Source organism: Ambystoma mexicanum, chromosome 4q (assembly GCF_040938575.1).
Source record: "Ambystoma mexicanum isolate Mex_15411 chromosome 4q, UKY_AmexF1_1, whole genome shotgun sequence".
Taxonomy (NCBI): Eukaryota; Metazoa; Chordata; class Amphibia; order Caudata; family Ambystomatidae; genus Ambystoma; species Ambystoma mexicanum.
The window spans coordinates 725241935-725259088 of record NC_090928.1 but is presented as its reverse complement, the minus strand read 5'-3'; the positions used below and the strand labels follow the sequence as shown (position 1 = coordinate 725259088).

General features: G+C 44.3%; 1 protein-coding gene and 1 long non-coding RNA gene across 4 annotated transcripts in view; one reads left to right on the top strand and one right to left on the bottom strand.

Moving 5' to 3' along the window:
* Positions 1–17154, bottom strand: part of LOC138467968 (uncharacterized) — a 68054-nt gene that overhangs the window by 19942 nt on the left and 30958 nt on the right. The window lies entirely within an intron of this gene.
* LOC138467967 (synaptosomal-associated protein 25) overlaps positions 1–17154 on the top strand; it is a 292224-nt gene that overhangs the window by 260445 nt on the left and 14625 nt on the right. For all 3 annotated transcript variants that reach the window (XM_069608321.1, XM_069608320.1, XM_069608319.1), the window contains exon 7: positions 11572–11716. In XM_069608321.1, coding sequence (XP_069464422.1) covers positions 11572–11716 — 145 coding nt within the window. The remainder of the gene's footprint in view (positions 1–11571; positions 11717–17154) is intronic.

The following is a 17154-nucleotide window of genomic DNA, read 5'->3' as shown; positions in this document are numbered from 1 at the left end:
GATCTTACTCAGAATGTCATTCGGCCTCCATTTTGATGTTCAGGGTGACTTCCACATTTACAAGAGAACCTAAAATGGCGGCTTAATCCAAGATTGCAACTCACATTACTTTCTCTAAGGTAAAGACCTTCCCGCAGAGTTTATTCGCATATGATGTTTTAGACAACTTGGCGTAGGCCAATACACATACAATTGCTGCAATAGGAGGCATAATATTGTTTCAATTCCGACAAAGTGATCAAGATGCAAAGGCGACATGTGCCCAGCCCTCCTGATTAAAGACTGCACTGAAACACTGGCCCCGTTCATGACGACAGTCATACATTCCTCCTTCACCTCAAGTGTGGTACCTGCAAGCCTCAAAGAAGCATGGGTCTTACCGCTCTAAAAAAAAAAACACACTTGATCCAACCACCCCATCATGACCATTTCCTTCCTGTTAAAAATACTTGACCGAGCAGCGTACGCCCAAATACAACAACACTTATAGAAACTAACCATATACTTGGAATCCACCTATCCGGCTTCCGCCCCGGGCATGGAACTGAATCTGGCCCTCCTCGACTTAGAAAATCAAATGGATAATATTAGAGATAAAGGTAAACTGGCTGTCCTGCCGCTACTAGACCTTTCAGCAGCGTTTGATTTAGTTGACCGTAGTATACTTTGCCGTCACCTCACCCAAGCAGCCTCCTTCTCACCAAAAGCAACAGCGTGGATAGCTTCCTTCGTAGAAGGTAGGAGAGTGGAAGTTCTCTCCGAAAGTGCCAGTTCAACATCCTCACCAATCAATTATGGGGTTCCCCAAAACTTGTGTGTTTCCACCACAGTCTATTATATATTCATGAAACCCCTCTTCAATCTCCTTGACTCCATTGACATTGCATATACAAATTACGCAGATGATACCCAAATTCCCCTCCCCTCACTGGCACCTGCTCAGAAGATTCCGCTACAGTAAATTCAACCTTCAACATCGTTCAAGCATGGATGGCCTCTCATGGCCTCTGTTTGAACAATGATGTCAGAACTCCTCATTATAGGACACTCAACAGCTCTGAACAAACTGAGCCCTGAATACTCGACCTTCACTATTGATGGCATCCCTATCCCAGTTGGTCCTCGGTAAACACCCTGGCAGTCTACCTAGATGCATCCCTCACACTCACCAGACAAGTCAACGCTATCATCTCCTCAGCTGCATACACCACAAAACTCCTTAATGGCACAAAACCCTTCCTTTCGCCAGATAACTGCCTGACAATCGCATGCGCTGTGGTGGGTGCAAGACGAGATTATTGCAATGCTTTATTCTCTGGAACCTCTTCCCACAACATAAAAAACTGCAAGTCATTCAAAATAATGCCTTAAGAGTGGCCTTCAACCTCCCCAAAACCGAACACATATCAGCTGCCTGCAGAAAGGTACATTGGCTCCCCGTCCGGGAAAGAATTCTCTTCAAGACCCTAACAATTACACATAGATGCATTTCTAAATCAGTACCACCACAACTCTCCCAAAGATTCTCCAAACCACTATTAACTAGGCCCATCAGAACCCCCTATGTACACAGGCTAGTGCAACCCTCCTTCAAATGCGCCAAAGCAGGTGGCTCTTTATCTGAATTTGTTAAGCGCACGTACACCCAAAGGCATCATGGCGCTGGAAGCATGAAAGAGTTGATGGTTTACCAAATCTAGAATAAAAGAGTTTCCAATGACCGGTGAAAGGTGAGGTGGTCAACAGTGTCACGAAGGGCGATGGGAAGATCATGCCACGCCTTAGCGGCAACCACCAAGAAGGCACGCCCACCCATCCGTGACAATCTGATCCGAGGGACCACGACACAGACAGCAGACTGGGAACAGAGACAACGAGTAGGGACGTAATTAAAACATTTAGCCTGAAGATATTCTACTCCAAGGCCATAAAAAGCACGATGTACAATGCAAATCTATCTGAACATAATCCAGCTTTCGATAGGAAGCCAATGGAGCTGTCTCAACAACTGAGACGTATGGGCTCCAAAAGAAAGACAAAGGATGTACCGGGCAGCAGCATTCTGAAGCCGATTGATCAGATAGTGAGGCTGTGCTTGATAGAGCGAGTTATAATAATCCAACACACTCAAAACAAGTGCAGCCACAACCAGGTTCTGACACTTTGAAAGAATAAAAGGGAGGACTTTCCGAAGAATACAGAGCTTAAAATGACCATTCTTTCAAACCGCCACAACCTGGTCATCCATAACCAGGGAGGAGGAGATTTCAACCCCCAAATTCCTGACTGATGAAACCGACACAGGAAGGGGGCCAAGAGAAGTAGGCCAAAAGTCTGCAGTCCAAAAGAGGAGAGGGGAGGTGGTACCAACGACCAACACCTTGGTCTTATTGCCATTTAGTTTAAGCCAATTTGTTGCCATCCAGGCTCCCAGATCCTCAAGACACTTTCTAAGGTGGATCGCCATATCAGATTGGGTCAAACCCAAACGGACCAAAGTTTGTGTATCGTCTGCATAGGAATAATAGCGAAAGCCATGGGACAAAATAAGAAGCAGAAGATGCTTAATATAAATGTTGAACAAAATCAGTGATAGGGCAGATCCTTGTGGGACAAAACAGAAAATTTGAACAGGATTACAACTAAACGGGGGACGAGAGACTGACTGGGAACGTTCGGCCAGGAAGTCCATAAACCAGTCGAGCACCTGGCCAGACAAGCCGGTGGCAGAAAGACGGGAGATCAGGGTGGGATGGTCAACTGTGTCGAATGCAGCCATAGATCTAATAATAAGACTGCTCCGACACCCCCCTGATCCACCAGGTGGACAAGGTCATCCAGTTCAAGACTGATTTAGTACCCCTTCCCGGTCAAAACTGGGACTGAAAAAAATTAAAATACTGAGAAGATTCCAAAAATGTAGACAGCAGAGGGGAGACCAAGGCTTTCAAAACCTTCACAAGGAAGGGTAGAAGAGAAATAGGTCAATAGTTAGTCAGGATACAAAGAGGGCTTTTTTTACATGGGACTCACCAGGGCATTCTTAAGTGAAAGTGGGATCACCCCATTAGTAAATAAAGCCTTTACTGCTACAGTAATATGAGAGATCAGGTCCCCAGAGACTTCCTTCAGGAGAGCCAAGGGAATGGCATCCACGGGGAGGCTGATTTCAAGCACTGAATGGCCTCAAGTATATCTAGGTCTGAGAAAGTAGAAAAAGTTGACTAAGTCCCATTAGCGGGGGGATCCACCTCCGGAGCTGCATCAACAACCACATGTCGCGCCCCACCATTGATGTTATCACGGATGGTAGACATTTTTGTCAGAAAGAAAGAAGAAAGTGAATCACAGAAGTCTTGAGAGGGCGCCACCTTAGCACACAATTTTGCAGGAGTGGATAAAGATTAAACAAGTTCGAAGAGGGCCTTTTGTTGGTTCAGAGCCCCCTCCACCTTGTGTCTAAAAAATATTTTTTCGCATTAGTAACTGCTATGTATTGTGTATATTTTTTCTCAATTATATGCAACAACAGAATCATTGCATCTATGCAACCTGCGACCAGGAAACACTGCAATACGTATCTACTGTCTATACTACCAGTCTATATGGAACTATGCATTTCAAGGCATCACTGTAACTTGTAAACACTTTCAGGCCCCAGTGGCCTCTGTGTAACCTATTCTCCACAGCGCCCTGATGCCTGAGGGCTTGTGCGGGCTATACAAATGCAACAATGAAAAATAAATCACTACGTTGGGAAGTTTCAAACAAAAAAAAACCACATATGTATATTTATGTTGTGATGAAGTGTCTGCAAGCTACAACCACAAGTAAAATGTACTACAACACATTGAGGAAGCAAACCAAAATAAAACAACTACAAACGGAAACTTTGAGGGAGTCAATGGGCCTCATGCTGAGTTTACCGGTCCAGAAATGAGGGTGCCGGTAAACTCACTGGCACCATTGTTTCCGGACGGCAAACTACTGAGTTTAGGGCAATTTATGGGTAGCGCATCATGCAGTAGATGGGATGCAGAGTAACTCTTTACACCAAATAATCAAATCAGCTCAGGAAGATGGCAAAGTTTGTTTACATTTTTATTACCAATTGTCTAAAACAGGGAGTTACAACAGACATCAACAGCCATCGCCTTGTCTCACAGCATTATCTCACTCAAAGCATTTCATAAATAACAACACTTTTATAGTAAAAACTCATCATACGTGACGTTATACTATGTGGCAAATACCTACAGGGGTTTGTGGTTAGCTCAAGGAGAACATCTAAGTATACTTTCTATAAGGGGTCGGGTTGTTATTGGGTTTCTACAGTCAGATGGACAACTCATGCCACCCCTAGTGCAAGTCATCTTCAACAGTTATTAGAAACATGCTACTCCATTGGCTCTCAAACATTAAGACCCTTTGTTATATGGACCTCTACAATTGGTTGGCATGCTTGTGCCCTTCTGGAACATTTGTTTCACTAGCAGCACGTAAGCTCATACCCCAGGTCTCAGGAGGTGGATTTTTCTGTACCTCCCCACCCAATAAGCCCACCATCTCTCATCACCCATGCCTTCTGCCATGAAAATTGTCTTTGAACTTGGCCTTGCAATGTATTCTCGTCTCTGGGTATATGAGGGAGTACGGGCACATGCTTACCTTAGCTCTGGACTGCAGGCCCAACTTTTATTTGCATCCTTGGCTTACGTTAGAAGAGACCACAATTCGGCCCATTTTGCAGCATTTAATTGTCTTGAATTAACAAACTTGCCACTCATGGTGTTCTTTCTCCGTACCTTAACAAGGAATGATTCAGCTTCTCAGGTTCCAGTCTTGGTGGCCTTCCCCAGGCCAGACTGCCCTTCTCGATTCCTCCATTCTCCTAGCTTATTCTCTGCTGCGACACAGCTTTCAGCCCTTCTTTTATGGTTTGAGCTTACTAAAATTGTGACATCAATGTCCAGCTCCTATGTAATGGGGGCTCTGCCTGCAATCTATTCACTACGTATAGCCAGCTTCTAAGATTACTTGATTTTCTACAGTGCTCTTCACACATGCAATTTTCGTCTTGCATATGAAAGTTTACTCAATTGCTTACTTCGTCATCAGTTTCTATAAGGTCCATACATTCTCTTCGTCGGCCAGTCTTCTCAGTGCGTCACACTCGTTTCTTGTGACGTCACCAACTTCTCTTTCTCTCTTTCTCATATTCCTTCGGGGATCTTCTCCAAGAGATTGTCATCTCTTCGGGAATAAATCTGATAGGGGTTTCTTAGTGGATACCTTTTCTCGAAGATTTGACGCGGAATAGTCTCAACTGCTGGTATCAAATACGGCACCATTTCAGGCTGCCAGCATTTAGGTAGTAGGGGGTCGGGACTTTCTTGCAGGGGCAGTTGGCTGCTCTTCTACACTATGGGTTTGCCTGCCAGAGCCGATGTGCCCAACCAGTCTGACCCTGTAGGGCACAGCGGTCAAGGTAGACAAAGCCGTCACAGAAGCACCGGCACTGTTAAGAACAGTGCCGGTGCATCTGTGTCCCCACTCTCATAGTCCTGTGGGACTGGGGATCAACAAAATTACCGGCACCTGACTTCCCGGCCGCCAAACTTGTGACAGCCCGGTGGCACCAGGAAGTCAGGTGCCAGTAATTTCTTATGGATCTGGCGGTAACCCACCGGTAGCACCGACAGGGTTACCCCAGACCCGTAACGAGGCCCAATGTCCTAACATATATTTAGAAAGGGAGCAAAAGGAGAACGGCTAGATACTGGAACTTGGAGTTACAATTCATCGAGCACATTGAGAAGTTAAACATGAGGAAAATAGGAGCATGCTGAAACATTTCAAAGTCCCTGGAGGCCATTGAGAAACAGAGCAACAGGTGAGCCTGTGCATGCTAGAACTTGGAGTCAAAATTCCCAGATCCCATTGAGAAAGTGACGAGAAGAAATGTGGCTTACTCTAACTTGAAGTCACAGTTCTCGTTGAGCTTGTGATTACAAGAATAATATTTGAATACTTGGGTCTGAAATACAAGGCTCCAAAAGACACTGTAGCAGTCAGTGCTGAGAAACTCATTGATCATGGGAAAGTAAGTCCAGGATCCCAAGAAAGTTTATACAAGGGCGTTTTAAGAAACACATGAATTGGACACTGGGACTGGAAGTGAAAGGTCCTAAGAGACATTGACAAGTGTTATGAAAAGCACTAAACACTGGTACTGGGAATTTAGGTTCCTGAGAGACATTGAAAATGTAACAAAACATACATTGGATTGAGGGGCCAGAGGTCCATAGTCTCAAATTACATTGTGATGGACTGTTGTTGATCATTCAAAGCCAAAGGTGACAAGTTCAGAGAAACTAACTTTCATGGATTATTTAATTTTATTTTCCATTTATTGAGCAATTATAAGGCGCTTTGTACATCAAAAAGTGTTTCTAGGCACCACAAGGCAACAAGGGGCGGGGGCACAGGAGATATAAAACAATGATAATGGTCCTTCAAGGCCTTGTGACATTCAGATCATGCAAGTGCAGAAACAAGAAGTGCAGAGAGATTAGAGGAGTGGTGGGGGGCATAATGCAAGGGTATAATATGCAGGAGTGGGCTGGGAGGGGCCACGTCCCAGGGGCCTGGCAAGTGCTCATACTGGGCCCATGCCAAGGGCTAGGCAGTGCTTAGGAGTGGGGAAGGGGGCAAGTACCAGGGAATGACAGGGGATGACCACTGTCTTAGTGCATGGGAGGGGGATGGAGCAGACCCACGGGGGGTGTCTGAACTGCCAGACTGGTCAAGGAATAGGCCCGGGAGGGAAGTGCTGGTTAGGAATGTTGGTGTAGACTGATCAGGGAGGACCAGGTGCTCTGTATGGTACATAAATGAACCAGGCCCCCAGTCACAGCGGCTGGAGGGGGAAATTAGCAATGGAGTGGGGAAGGAGGTAGAGAAGAGAAGAGTTTTAAGAAACTTCCAGAACTTAAGAAGATCAGGCGCAGGTTTCAGAGGGGCAGAGAGGCCGTTCCAGAGGCCGGCACGCACCTGCCGGAGAGAGAGATCTACTCCCCCTCTCTTTGCTTGGAAAAATGTCTGATCTGCAGAGAGTTGGAGTTAGAGTACTGAAGGGTTCTAGTAGGAAGGTATTTAGAGAGAGCGAGCTGGATGTAGAGGGGTTCCAGACCCCAGAAGGCCTTGTGGATGATGAAGAGGGTTTTGAATTTGATCCTTGCAGCCACCGGGAGCCAATGGAGAGATTTAAGGGCTGGAGAGATGCGGTCCCTGGGCTTCAAGCCAAGGATAAGTCTTGCTTGTATTAATTACATTAAGTATAAGGTTCTTGAATCCATTAACTGAATGTGAAGAATGGACTTCTGCCCTACAAGAGTAAAAGGATCAGTATAGGCTAAAGCACCACCTTAGCTTTTTCACTTCTACAAACCAAGACCCAACTCGATTGTAAAGGTAAAAATGGCACAATTAAGACATATACCTCCTTTGCCTTTGTTGGTTATGTGGGCTGAGGGACTTATATACTTTCAAGAGGGGTGTGAATGTAAACAGCAAAGTATAACGGTCCAAAATAAAGCAATGTCAAATCAAGTTTCTGTAAAAATATATATACTTCAATCAAACACACCATATTAATTTGTAACTTAATAGAAGCCACTACAAAACCCACTGTAAGGAAAGAATACACAATAAGCAAAGATAGCAAGATGCAGTCTTCTGAGTAATGAATAAAGTGTGTAAGGCAAGCAAAACCCACACTGTTCTTTAAAAGGATATGTTCTTAGGTGCAAATGGGATCAAAGTGACCTAACCAGTCTCTAGAGCCCAAACATGGACATAGGTAGCATTTAGCAGTCAATAGTACCTTGTTGCAGTTCTTGGTGGTACAACAGCATTGAACAAGGCTTTGAGTTGTTGTGTGACTGGTTCGAGCCAAGTTTGCGTGCAGCGAGTCATGTTGATCCAAGCGGCTAGCTGACATCGAGCTGGGGTGAATATGGGGTTTCAGAGATGTTCGAAGGCGGTGTTCGAGCAATGCAAGTTGGAGCACTTACCAGGATCAGTTCAGGGTCAAGTTGGTTTGAGTCATGTGGTAACCTTTGGATAGTGTTGGCGAGTGATAGTCTGGTGGTTTGAGTCGAAGGCCAAAAATGGCTCAAAGTGGTGATCCTGATGCGCCGATGTTCGGTTCCATGAAGCGACAGTTCGAGGTCAAACCGGGCCAAGTTGTTTGTGTAACTGCTAGTTCGAGTCGGCGAGTGACACTACAGAAGTTCAAGTTGGGGTCCAGAGATAAACAGTTGATTTGAGCTGAGCAGGTGACAGGCTCTGCAAGACACGATGCTGCATTGAGCTGGTTCAAGATGCAAGCATGCTGGTTCGAAGAATTCGGCTCAGTACAAAAGGCAGCACCGGCGGGCCCTGTGATTGTTGCACCAGAGAAAAACACAGGCTGGGACTCAAACCCAGGTTACGCTGCTGAAAGGGGTAGCCCTTCACCACTGGACCACACGAGTCCCTTTCAAAGAGCAAGGCAATCACATCCCATTTAACTGAATAAATAGGACGTGTTTGCCTTGCTCAAATGTTCATGGGAATGCCCCATCCTGTGACTTCTACACTAATAAAGCAAAGAAGCAGGTTTCGGTAGAATGACTTCCATTCTGCGGAAAAGGGCTTCTTTTCTTTAGAAGTATAGCATCCATAGGACTGTGCATTCCTATGAACGTGTGAGTGTGTTTGAATTCACTGACCTAATAGCAGTACAAGCTCCCTGCAGGGGACTTGTGTTTGATTATTGCTGCCAGGGCAGTGAATGAAATAAACAGCTCTGTCTACAAAACGGATGCCTGCAATGTTTTAAAAAGCAGGAATTTACAGCACATGTGTAGCTCAATTTAAACATTTAAAAAAGATTTTTATTAATTTGTTTCATTGCCAATAGTTTTAAGCAATACAATTTTGGAGAGAATCTCTCCATTAAGCATAAGAAATAGAGGTTACGTCAATTAATTTGTATTAAGAGATGGGCATACTGACGTGTGGGTTCGGGTACCCTGGCAGGAAACTGCAAGGAGGAGGAAAGTTTTTAAAATGCGCTTTGCCAAGACTTGCCACACAGTAAAGCTAAGTGCTTCTCTATGACCTAAAGAATAGTTGGAAGCTGACCTAACAAGAATACTTCATGACATCATGCTCTTACTCATAGCAATGCTGCCCTGACCGAACTCACTTCCCCTTCCCCCCTCTGTCACTTATCCGCTCCGCCCTGCACTTGCACGATCTAAATGACCCAAGGCCTAGTAAGATTGTTTGTCTTGTCCTCCCTCTGTCTTCCCTACCTTGTCCTGTCTCGCCTACAAACACGTGTGTACAGGCACGTTATAAATGACTCATCAGATCATATCACTTACTGGCTATCCAAGTCCATGGAAAATAAAAATATGCAAATAAAATGGGTATTTCACCTTCAAAATATCGAATCAGGCACAATATTTAGAATTTGGAAAAATTGTCAAGGCCCAGAAAGCAGATTTACTCGGCTCTGGTAAACATATTAAACTAGCTGTTGCTACTTCTTACCAAAGCCAGCCTTGAGCTCTACCTGCACACTCTGCAGCCCTGCATTGAATTTGCTCACCATGAAATGCACACGTTCGGTCAAACCACTTGCTTTAGCTTCTAAACTGTTCATCCCCGGTTTGCATAAATGATATGACAATCTGAGTTTTGGAAGTATTGTTGGAGATTTATATGAAGTAGTCTCTGGAAGACTTCTAACAATAAGACACCTCTGGAGGCGGGTGGGGCTGAATTACCCCATGGCACTGTGTTCTGTGGTTTGTGATCCTCTCAAGCGTGTTTCCCTTTTAATGTGATGTGTCCCTCCCATGTGGATTGCGCTTTTAAGATGGGCCATGTTTGTGTCATTGCCCAAGCTAATATAAGGAGCCCCTGCAGGCATGTGCAGCGGAATGGCTGCAGACTCCCAAAGAGGAACGACTGAGCCTGTCTCTCATTGAGGCCTGCAGGCCCACACCATGTGAACACGGGCCTGCAGGCCATGGTGCTGTGGGACCCTTGCGCCAGCAAGGTGGCATGGGTCCGCATGGTCTGGGTATGGCCCACCCTGCCCCCACTTAAGACCAAGTGTCCCCCAGCAACTCCCTGAGGCACTGGGCCTCTAAGGTACTGGTGTCCCATAGCAATGGCGTCGCCAGGAATCAAATTTAGAAGAGGCACAGAGGGGGCCAAAGACAAAAGTAGGGGGGCACAGTCAAAAGTAGGGGGAGAACATGGTCACTGCTTGTCTTAGGTAGTGGGGCACGAGGGGGGGCACAGGGTTTCACAGGGTGGGTCCCGGCCCCCCAAACCCCCTCCCTAGCAACGCCACAGTCCCATAGCACCAAGGGGGCCGGCTTGATGCCAATAGCCGGCCCCCGTAACAGGTGCTGCTGAGGGTGGAAGACATTGGGGCTCTGCAGCACAAACATAGGTGTTCAAACCAGGCATATTGGGGTGTGCCTGGTTTAACACCTCTTTTTTGCGCTCCAGGCATTTGAGTTATTATTGCAAGCGGGTCGGGTGTACGGTATGATATTACCATTTTAGCCTCCGTTTCCCGGTCCGTCTGCTAAAACTGATTGGCTTTCCGCCAGCATGTCATTTACATGCGGGCAGAAAAACATTGGCTTTCTGTGCAGTCTGCCTGTTTTTAGCACTTGCTCAAAGCAGGCTGAGCCTATCAGTATCCAGTGTAAATGCCTCTTGGAAGCTTATTTTGCAGAGGCATTTGCACTTCTTAGCACTACGAAGTTCAAAAAAGCGTGATAACCTATTTTTGCTAGGTTTAATGCACTTGTTTGTGTACTTCATAGTGTAAATGACGAAAAGTGCGTGGAGGAGACCAACGTGCATTGAAGTGTAGGCATTAGCAATCTTCGCCGTGCATTTTACACATTTTACAAAATGGCCTCAATAGTGCGAACTGGTTTAGACTTTGAAGCGGTTACCTTTACATTTCTAAAAGAGAAAATGTTTCAGTTTCACCTAGGCTCCAAAGTGTACTCTATTACCATCAAACAGGGGGAGCCTTGTACTAAATCATACCTGTGACAATGGCCTGTTCTAAGCAAATAAAGAAGGCACATGAAATGCAGTTACACACTTTAGTGGGCATGTACCTGTATGAGGGTTTATGAGGGTGGTTGTTCGGCATCTGGGTTAAAACCTTTTCACACAGATGTATCTCTTCCACAAATTATGAGTTTGGCACGTGAGTACACATGGAGTTTCCTGGAACCTGCTTGAACTGCTCAGTGTGAAAATCAGCCAAACATGTTGCATTCCTCTCTGGATGTGATCCTTTGAGAGAATGGCAGAAGCTGGCTGGTGAAAGCTGGAGATGGTCCCAGCATTGCCTTATTTGTTCCAGAGTAAATACTTGGCAATCAAGCCCTCAATATACAAATCAGTCGTTTCCCATTGAGCTTCATGTGATGTTGGTTGAATACAGTTTATTAGACTCAATGCTCTTTTTGTTTTTGTTAGAGTGACAAATGATGCCAGGGAAACTGAAATGGATGAAAATCTTGAGCAGGTCGGAGGTATCATTAGGAATCTTCGTCACATGGCTGTGGATATGGGCAACGAGATTGACACACAAAATCGCCAAATCGACAGGGTCATGGAGAAGGTGAGAACAAGAAGATGCACAATGAAAATGGGATGTATTTTACTCAATTTCTAATAATCAATAAGAGAGATCCAGAAAAAGATATCTTCTGCTTTTGGTGACATTTTGAGATTTCGGGCAATGTATGTGCTCGAAATCTCAAAATGTCACCAAAAGCAACAAATATATTGGTCAATGCCATATTTAGGGGCATGTCTGTACTCTTATTGCACTACAGTAAACCAGTATTTGAAGGCATCACGCCTGTGCCCACACATCAAGTCCATGTGTGTGCCTATTCTTATCCTTACACTATGGTACACCTGCTCAGTCCTCCTCTGGAAACCTTTCTAGCCATCATTGGTTTGACAGTTTTTCTGGAATTGTTTGACTTCGATTACTCTTTCTTTCCCCATGTGCTTCATTCTATTCTGATTGCATTAGCTTACTCACCCCTTGTTATTGAAGCTATCTTTTCCTTAACATCAAGGTTGTGACTTCCTTGTCCATTTCAGAAAAACTGGGATGAACCTACTTTCATTACTTTGAGCTGACATGAGAATGTCAGCACAGAAACATGTGCATACAGGAACTCGCGTGAAACCATGTTATAGACAAGACCCCCTGACAAGCCCTGCAGTTGATGGTTTCAAGCTATCACGAGAATCTCGCAATGGTTTCTTATTGATGGAAGTTTGATGTTTGTAAATTTTACATAATATACAGTTGTGCTTTTCAGACTCTTTTGCAATTCCCAGGCTCATTTGTGAATTGAAAACCGGAATTGTTCATACATTGTTCTGCATTGTTTTCCATGCTGGATTCATACTTAAAAAGCAAGTTGATATTATTTGTACCACTATATGCCTGATTTCTCTAGAGTGTGTGATCCTTTTATCATCCTAGTGGCTAGAATTTGGAGCAAAATATTGCTTTTTCCCAAACTAAGTTCTCCTTTAATTGGGAGTACCATTAAGTTAGACTAGAAATTAAGGTACAAATTGCCTCTATTTTGATAGACACGTTTTTATACTTTTGGGCAAAGAATGTCTGTAATTTGATTTGCCATCCTGTGCCGTACATTCTGTGAGCGATCAAAGGGTGGGATAACATTTTGGTGTATAATAACAAGACATAATTACATCTGAATCTGCAAGAGCTCACCCTTGGGTGTGACAAATTGCCTATTTCTCATCCGAGTGGGTGACCATCATCACACAATTCAGCAAAACATAAATTCATGTTCTGTGAGATGCCCCTTCGCCCTTTAAGTTTCTACCAGCTTTGGGCCTTCTGCCAGTAAAGATGTAAGAGGTCTGAAAGATGTCTGTAACAACCCTATCCATGTGGGTCTCTGTTAAAACCCTGCTAAGATTGCAATTCGTTCAGAATGCTTCTGCCAAGCTCATCTTTGGTCTAAAAGAAGTCTGATCACTTCACCCCAGTCATAAAGTCCCTGAACTGGCTAAAGGTGATGGAGACAAACAACTTCAAGGCACTCTGCGTAACACAAAAAGGCCCGCACCACCTACCTCACCCAAGTGCTTCCACCCTGCCATTATTACTCATACTCGAGCTGAACGGGTTGCATTTGTTATGTTATGTTCTGTGGTCTTACACCACACACTGCTGCCACCTGCATGGTCTCTTGTCACTCTGGTGAATATGCAAAGGAAGGAATATTGGGGGGGTTGTTAGTGGTATTGAGAGGGAGAAGAGCAAGAGAGCTTCGATGTGCTGTTGGCAGCTTCAGTTCGGAAAAACAGGTCACTGAGCATTGGTGCGTTTTTGGTTGATAGCCGTCAAGTGCTGTTGAGGTATGATGGTGCGTGGGTTCCTTGTGCGTGCAGTTTGCGATGCGGTACAGGTAGGGCTGTGTTTAGATCAGAGTTTGGGGGTGAGTATGCAGGATATTGAGTTTTTAGTACAATTAGTTAAGTGAAACACATATCCCACCCCCAAAATACAGTCAAGTGGAACACTTTTTCCATCCCCAACAATCCATCCCAGTGCAACACACTTCCTACCCTCAAAATACAGCTAAGTAAGACACATTTCCAATCCTCAGATATCCATCTAAGTGCACCACCTTTCCAACCCCCAAAATACAACTAAAGCTAACACATTTCGTATCCCTTACACTCCATCAAGGTGTGGCACATTTCCTACCCCCAAAATGTGGCTAAATGCAACACAGTTCCTATCCCTGACAATCCATCCTAGTGTGACACATTTCCAACCCCCGGCTCTCCATCTAAGTGCAACACATTTCCTGCCCCCAAATTACACTCAAGTGCAGCATACAGATGACTCCCAATAAATCTATTGGGCTATCTAGAAGGTGAAGCAGGTAATCTGCACAGTGTTATAATATTATGGTGGTAATGTATAAGTGGCAGGTATTTAATTGAGCAGCCAGGTTCAACCCAATGGCTAACTGGAAAACGCAGCAGGGTTCAACATTGTACACTCTCTTACACATCCGGTTCCCAAAGCACTGGCCACTCTCATATAAACATTGGCCACGCAAAGAGTTAGTCTATGGCAAAGCATATCTTTACAGCAGTTTTATTCGCGTCGATTTCTCTTGTTTCATAGTGTGGAGTTTATCACTCAGGGGCTCCGTTAGGATTGTTAAAAAGCCATGCTTTTATCATTTTACCGAAATTGAGGTGATCCTCTGTCGTTCGTAATTCCTTTGGGAGCGAGTGCCAGATATTCGCTGATATGCAGGAGAATTCTGATGCTCCAAGTTTTTGGTTTGAGTATTGTTTCAGATCAAAGTGGATGTCTTTTCTGGATCGTAGTGTTCATCCTGGTTTGCAGATTTTGAATTTTTCCTGTGTTAATTCTGCTCCTTGGCCGTGGTTCACTCTGGGTGTTATTCACAGTGTTTTGAAGAAGATTTACTTTTTTTCTGGCAGCGAATGTAGTGTTCTTAGTGCTGGTGTGGTGTGTTCTCTTCTGCTAGTAGTATGACATTCCCCAGTAGATTCTATTGGTGCAGTCTATTTTTCACATGATGAGGGAGACGATTGGCTACTGGTTCTAGTATTAGTTCCTTGTCCATTAGGATTCCAAGGTTTTTGAACACCTTGTATGGTTCAGGTGGTTTTCCCAACTCGGATGGCGATAGAAAGTGCTGGTAGTTTGCCATGTCTGTGGGTGTAACCATAATTTCAGTTTTGTCCGGGTTGAGTTTAAGGCTGTTGGTCCTCATCCATTGGCTTAGTTCCTTGAGACTGTTGTTTAGAGTTGTATTTTCCAATTTTATAGATGGCTTGTGTGTCACCTGTGTAGTTGTAGCAGGTGATGCTGTGTCTTTTGATGAGGTTGATTAGGGGTATCATGTAGATTTTAAAGCGTAAAAGTGACAGGGAAGAGCCCTGTGGGACTCCACATGTTATTTTCGAGATGCTGATTTGAAAGGTACTATTCAAGTTGTCTCAGTTCTTTGTATCAGGAACAATTTTAGCCAGAGGAGAGCTATGTTGCCAATCCTGATATCTTCTACTCTTTCGATGAGGGTGTCATAGTTGACCATGTCAAAAGCTGCAGAGAGATCGAGTAGTATTAGTGCTGAGTTTGTGTTGGAATCAGTGTTGGTCTTTTGATGCTCTCTGAAGACTACTTATGCCTGATCTAGCAGATGGTTGTTTTCCACATATTCCAAGATGTGTTCATAGATATAGCTTTATAGTAGCTTTGCCGGGTATAGGATACTTGAAATAGTAGGTAGTTGGTAAGGTCTTGCACATCTCTGGTGGTGTCTTTAAGGTGTGGTGATGCAAGCTGATTTTCATGGCTCATGTCACTGTTCCTGCTTCTAGTGAGAGGTTTAAAAGACTGAGATAGTATATTGCCAGTGTTTTTTGGGAGAGGATGGTTTCGTAGACATCCGGTGGGCAGGGATCTGCTGCGCATCCTGCTTTCTTGCTTTTGCTCTCCAGGCTCTTGAATTTACCTGTTGAGATTGAGGTAGGTGGTTTAGTATGGTCGTTGGCTCCGTGTTGGCTTCCTGGGTTGGTAAGTGGGGTTATTTGGCGTGCTTCCTATGATTTGCTGAATGTTGATGATTTTATTCTTAAAATGGTTGGTCAGGTCATTGCATAGTTTTTGTGTAGGGATGGTTGAGTTGTTGCACATGGATGGGCTCTCATCTAGTTTATGATGCTGAACATTTCTTTTTGTGCATTGCCTTCTGTGTTGATTTGTTCACTGTAGTATTTTGTTTTGCTTTGAGTATTTCCGCTTTTTATAACCTGATTTGTCTTTGATATGTTGTTTTTTTGCATTGGTCGTAGGTTTTCCGCCATTCTTGTTCTAATCTCCTGTTTGTTTTTTTCATTGCTTTGAGGTGGGGCATGAACCAGTTTGCCATCCATTTTTTACATGATGGGATGAAAGGTTTTTCTTGGGCGATGACATCAATTGTTTCTGTGATCCATTTTAGGATTGTGTCTGTTCTTTCTTCTATGCTGGTTATGTCAAGTGTGCTGATCGACAGGTTTGCCGCTAGTTTGGCATTTAGGCCCACAGTGTTAATGCTTCAACTGTTTCTTTTCAAGGTTGGAGGGTTATGAGAGGGCTTGCTGAATGTTCTAGATGGAGAATGGACAACAAAGGGTATAAGGAGGTGGTCATTCCAAAGGATTTGCATTGGTGGTGTTTTTGCCACCAGGTTATTGTTGCTGAAGATTGTGTCTAGCGAGTGGCCTTCTGTGTGTTTCGCTCCTTTCACCATTTGTTGTAGTTGCATTTTTGCTACTTGGTTGGTTAGAATTTTGGGTGAGTTGATGTTCTCTTGTTCATACCAGATGTTGAAGTCTCCAAGGATGATTAGGTGGTAGATTTCAGTTGTGTGCTTTGTCATTGATCTGCCATTGATTAGGCTGCAGTGCATCTTTTTATCTGTTGTGGTTTGTTTGGTCTTTGGCTGTGTCCTCAGTTGTTCATATTAGTATTTGTTGATGCCGTTGGTTTGCGTGTTTTGGTCTGCAGAGCCTGTTTCTTCATTGAGTAGTTTAGTTAGGTTCCAGATTGGGTTTGAAGATCAGTGATGACACACTGATTTCCAATTGCCTGCAGTCATTGAACTGTAGCAGCATGGCCGTTGCACCACGTGCAAGCTCTGCCCCTGAGCCATGGCCTTATCAACCATCCCAAGTCCCACAAGTCACTAATGCAGATTTAAAACATGAAGGTCATTACAAACACTCGGAGTAAAGTCCACAAATGTTTGGACATACATTCCTCAGGTGCCCTATCCATTATTAAAACGATAACTGGGAGTGCTTGTGGAAGACTTCTACATCCTGTAACTGATCCTATCCACAGTTTTCCATCAGAATATTTAAGGAAACACACCCATGACTGCAGGCTGTACCGACTGGCAACAGAGTGCCAGGCTGAGCTATACGTCCTATGAGAAGCAAGGACCTTTAACAATAGTTGCAACA